Source organism: Penaeus vannamei, chromosome 10 (genome assembly GCF_042767895.1).
Source record: "Penaeus vannamei isolate JL-2024 chromosome 10, ASM4276789v1, whole genome shotgun sequence".
Lineage (NCBI taxonomy): Eukaryota > Metazoa > Arthropoda > Malacostraca > Decapoda > Penaeidae > Penaeus > Penaeus vannamei.
The window spans coordinates 877,190-882,189 of record NC_091558.1 but is presented as its reverse complement, the minus strand read 5'-3'; the positions used below and the strand labels follow the sequence as shown (position 1 = coordinate 882,189).

At 39.8% G+C, this 5,000-nt stretch overlaps 2 protein-coding genes across 2 annotated transcripts in view; both read left to right on the top strand.

The window, feature by feature from the left end:
- Positions 1–1,323, top strand: part of LOC113828740 (uncharacterized) — a 1,702-nt gene extending 379 nt beyond the window's left edge. Inside the window, exons 3-5 of the mRNA XM_070126184.1 lie at positions 313–414; positions 632–782; positions 1,115–1,323. Of these exons, the coding sequence (XP_069982285.1) occupies positions 313–414; positions 632–782; positions 1,115–1,243 (382 nt within the window). The 3' untranslated portion in view covers positions 1,244–1,323. The remainder of the gene's footprint in view (positions 1–312; positions 415–631; positions 783–1,114) is intronic.
- A 2,391-nt stretch (positions 1,324–3,714) lies between these two features.
- The window catches only part of LOC113806465 (uncharacterized), a 2,095-nt gene continuing 809 nt past the window's right edge, over positions 3,715–5,000 (top strand). Inside the window, exons 1-4 of the mRNA XM_070126790.1 lie at positions 3,715–3,801; positions 4,248–4,392; positions 4,527–4,572; positions 4,953–5,000. The exon at positions 4,953–5,000 is cut by the window's right edge and continues 54 nt beyond it. Coding sequence (XP_069982891.1) covers positions 3,715–3,801; positions 4,248–4,392; positions 4,527–4,572; positions 4,953–5,000 — 326 coding nt within the window. The remainder of the gene's footprint in view (positions 3,802–4,247; positions 4,393–4,526; positions 4,573–4,952) is intronic.

Below are 5,000 nucleotides of genomic sequence, written 5' to 3'. Positions count from 1 at the left end.
ACCTGACTTTTCTGGGTGTTAGTTGTAAAGTCTTTCAGAGAAAATAATCACTATCTTCATATTAGTAGAGGCATAAAATAAGAAAACAATACACCACCCCCTAAAAAAGTAATAACACTGAATATATCAGAAAGTATAATAATTACAATTCCATTTGACCTTGCCTTTACTTTTTCTATTTCCATGATCATTATTTTATTCATTCATTTGTTGATTAAACTTGTAACTGGTGATTAAATAGCCTCCGTTTTCGCTCCACTTCCTCCTGTTGGGCCTCTTCCCTCTGACAGCAACCTTCCTCCTCTCGCTCAGGGCGACGGCGCAGCAGGTGGCTCCGTGCAGGTGCGGCGCCTTCGTCACCACCGACGGTGGCGAGCTCATGCTGTATGAGCTTCCCCCTGTGGAAGTGCACAGGTGAGGTGCACGGACTGAGTGCCTTTAGCACTTTCCTGCGTCTATTTCACTTTGTTTATTCATCTATGTTATTCTATCTAGCTTCTCGCTTTTTTTGTTCACATGCAAAGGCGAAATGATGATTTTGAATCATGTGATTATATCTTATTCTTAATCTCTCTCTACATATACTGTATTTGTATGTATTCATACATATATATATCCTCCACACGTGCAGCTGCGACCAGAACCATCCTTGCCAGAACCGCTGCTTCGAGGAGTTCGAACTGCTGTCTGGAGGCGGCGACTTGGACTTCGTCACTTCCACCAACGCGACTGTTGGCGAGGTGCTGTGCGAGGCGGCGGGGGTGGCCGTCGACGGCGAATACGTGAGTTTCGCCCATTCTTTCTCTTTCTGACTCTTCCTTTATTTCATCTTCTCTCTTCTATGTTACAGCAATTTCTGTCATTAAGCAAGCAACAGAACTGTGTTTGAAGACATGCTTGAGATGATATTCTTAAACAGTCCACACCCTTTTTCTTCGTAAAAGGTGGTCTGCGTGCCAATTCCATCTATTTTCCCCTAGGATACACTTATTTTCGGCATTTTGTGTGTTAAAGATTAAAACTGATTCTTAAAATATTTTCTACTTCTAAGTGGTCTCTGTGCAAAAGGAATCTGTTTACGGTAGATTAGAGCTGATCTTCCGGGCCTTTGCAGGTGTACGCCTACTCAGAGCTCTGCGACGGCCCCTGGGAGTGGACCGGCGACGTGACTCAGCAGCCCCTCTGCTGCACCGACGCCGCCGAGTACGTTCCCTGCGAAGTGGGCACCACCCTGGCCCCGTAGGGACGGGCGGCCTCGCCCCATAAAGATTTTATGGCAGTAATAATGATGATAAATAAATAAAGATAATATAAATAATAAGATTTCAAGGTTTCTCATTTCACCGCTTTCCATGGTGTTTTGGCATACACACACACACACACACACACACACACACACACACACACACATATATATATATATATATATATATATATATATATATATATATATATATATATATATATGCATGTATGTGTGTGTATGTGTGTGTGTGTGTGTGAATATATATATATAGAGAGATAGATAAACATTTGCACACACACACAGACATATATATATATATATATATATATATATATATATATATATATATATATATATATATATATATATATATATATATATATATATACATATATATGTGTGTGTGTAAAGCAAAACCTGCCTTTCTCTTCAGTAAAACTTTGAGCAGAAATTCTGTGTGAAGATAAAACAGTTTATTGAGGATTTTCTTTGGCCTACGGCGGAAATTTGATAATAACACTGGCTAGAGGTCATTAGGTGGGGATGGGACTGAAGGTGAGTGGAATGAGACAAGCCTCTCATGTATGTGAATATATGCATATATATACTTTCATATCTACGTTTTTATTTATCTATCTATCTATATATATGTGTGTGTGTGTGCATGTGTGTGTGAGTGTGTGTGTGTGAGAGTGTGTGTGTGTGTGTGTTTGTGTGTGTTTGTGTTCATATATGTGTATACATATTTACATATGAGGACTAACAGGTGTTACATGGTGTCCTTTACTCATAAATGAGAGAGAGCAGCTCTTTAACTCTGGAGGATGACACTAGTTTAAAAATCAAAACAAGAAAAAACCTTTTCAGTAGAATAGCTGTTATGGGAACTAATAGACGACAGTGATAATATCTAACAATTGTCTATCCTGCTGGAAAAAGGAACACCCTGATTTTACAGAAGCCAAGGCAGGAATTACATTGGAAATATATGTCGAAGAGAAATAGTGACTAGTCAAAATTCGTCATCTGCAGTTGTATTTGTATATTACTGTATAAGATTACTATGTTAGATGTAGAACGGGACTGGCGTGGAATCCCCACCGAAGGACCTGGTGGGCGCTGGACCGTCTGGAGGGCTGCCGTCCGAGGTCGCGCCAGAGGAACTGCCGGCCGAGGATCCACAGGAGGAACTCCTGATAAAGGACCCGCAAGAGTTTCTGTTGATTGAGGACCTGTAGGGTGATCTGATCGAACACCCGCAGGAGGAATTGCTGGTCTAGGACCTACAGGAGCTGCTGGTTGAGAACCCGCCGGAGGAGTTGCCATCCGAGGAAACGCCATAGGAGCTGCCATCCAAGGGCACGCCGGAGGAGCTGCCTGCCGAGGACACCATTAAAGGGCTTCCTGCCAGAAGACAGAAGCTGCTGTGATGGTGCAGCATGTCAGACGGCAGGCAGGACCGGAATCGCCGGAGGAGAGCAGATGACGGGAAGGCAGGCCCTGGGACCCCATCCTCCCTCTAAGTGGAACCTTGGAGCATCGGGTCGCATCGTGCAGTTGCGGCTTTTGAAAATAACCTTCACATTTAGATTATTTTAAAGAAGAAGGAAGATATGTCACAACTACGATATCGCCTTGGTCGGTCGCCGTTGGTTACCTGAGCCTGTGTTTGACCGGGACACTGCGGGTATGAGTGGGTTGCTCAGGACCTTCGGCGACATTTACCCAAGCCGGTGCGGCGGGCTTAGGCGGGCTTAGATCGCTCGCTCTCGGTCGTCTCACCTCTTGGGGAACGAGGGCATCGCGCCTTTACGCCGACGAGGAGGAGGAAAGGCGCGACACTCAGAAATTCGTCAGTTTCCCCAAGACGTCTGGGTCTTCCTCCTCCGCCCTGTGGCCTCGCCTGCTCCGCTGGAACCTCCCTTGCCTGCGTTTCTCCTGCCCTGTGTGTGTGTGTAGCGTAAACTGCTTTTTTCTTTAAATTCCTTATGTATGCTTCCTGTGGTGTCTCTCTGTTAACCTGGCCTATCTGATTCCTTCAAAACGAACCTATATATATATATATATATATATATATATATATATATATATATATATATATATATATATATATATATATATATATATATATATATATATATATATATATATATATATATATATATATATATATATATATATATATATATATATATATAACAGCATGAACATATATACACTACACACACACACACACACATACACACACACACACACACACACACATATATATATATATATATATATATATATATATATATATATATATATATATATATATATATATATATATATATATATATATATATATATATATATATATATATATATATATATATATATATATATATATATATATATATATATATATATATATATATATATATATAAGTCAAGTCCTTCCTCAATTATAAGATAGAGGAATATGTATGAGTATAGACTTGGCTGCGAACTTCACACACCTACACATTCCTCCATTTTGTAAATGTGGAAGAACTGAACCTCTGCCACTGCAGGTATGTGACCCAGAATAAGCTTTGATAAACCAACTGGACATATATTTGTCTGTGTGTATTGTGTATACATATGTTTCTATATAAACATACACGCACGTGCACACACACACACACACACACACACACACACACACACACACACACACACACACATATATATATATATATATATATATATATATATATATATATATATGCATATAGATATCAGTGTATATCTACATACATACATATATATATATATATATATATATATATATATATGTGTATTTATATATATATATATATATATATATATATATATATATATGCATATATATTAGTCTATATCTACATAAATGTATATGTGTGCGCGCACGCGTCTGTGTATGCGTGTGTTTGCCCATACCGTATGTGCAGATCAAGTAGGCTTACGCGAGTGATCTATAAACCTTATCAAAATTTAGTTTACAAATCACACACTCGCATCTGGAGTGGTTCAGGAAACCCGGTTCGGTTTCGTAACACACAGTCCCACGGGGGACGCTCTTTCCCACGCCGAGAAGGATAAAAGCGCCCGCACCGTCGCCTACACCATCACACCACGAACCAGTACGTGCTTTTGTGTCTCTGTCTACGCCTTTCTCTTTAGCTTTAAGGGGTATAATATGCATTACATTACTACTTTTAATTGTGGTGGTTATCTTGTTATACAAATATAGATGTATATATACATTTTTTTTCAGGTTCCACGATGTTTCGTTTCGTTTTGCTCGCTCTCCTCTTCGCTGCGTAAGTAAACGGTTATTCTTCTTCTGTGTCTTCTCCTCTGCAAGTACATTGGTTAATGATACTTCGAAAATGACTTTTCTGGATGTTACGTCGATGGCCTTTTAGAGAAAATAATCACTATCTTCATATTAGTAGAGGTATGAAATAGGAAAACAATACTCCATCCCCTAAAAAAAGTAATAACACTGAATATATCAGAAAGTATAATAATTACAATTCCATTTGACCTTGCCTTTACTTTTTCTATTTCCATGATCATTATTTTATTCATTTATTTGTTGTTTACACTTGTAAATGGGGATTAAATAGCCTCCGTTTTCGCTCCACTTCCTCCTGTTGGGCCTCTTCCCTCTGACCAGACCCTTCCTCCTCTCGCTCAGGGCGACGGCGCAGCAGGTGGCTCCGTGCAGGTGCGGCGCCTTCGTCAC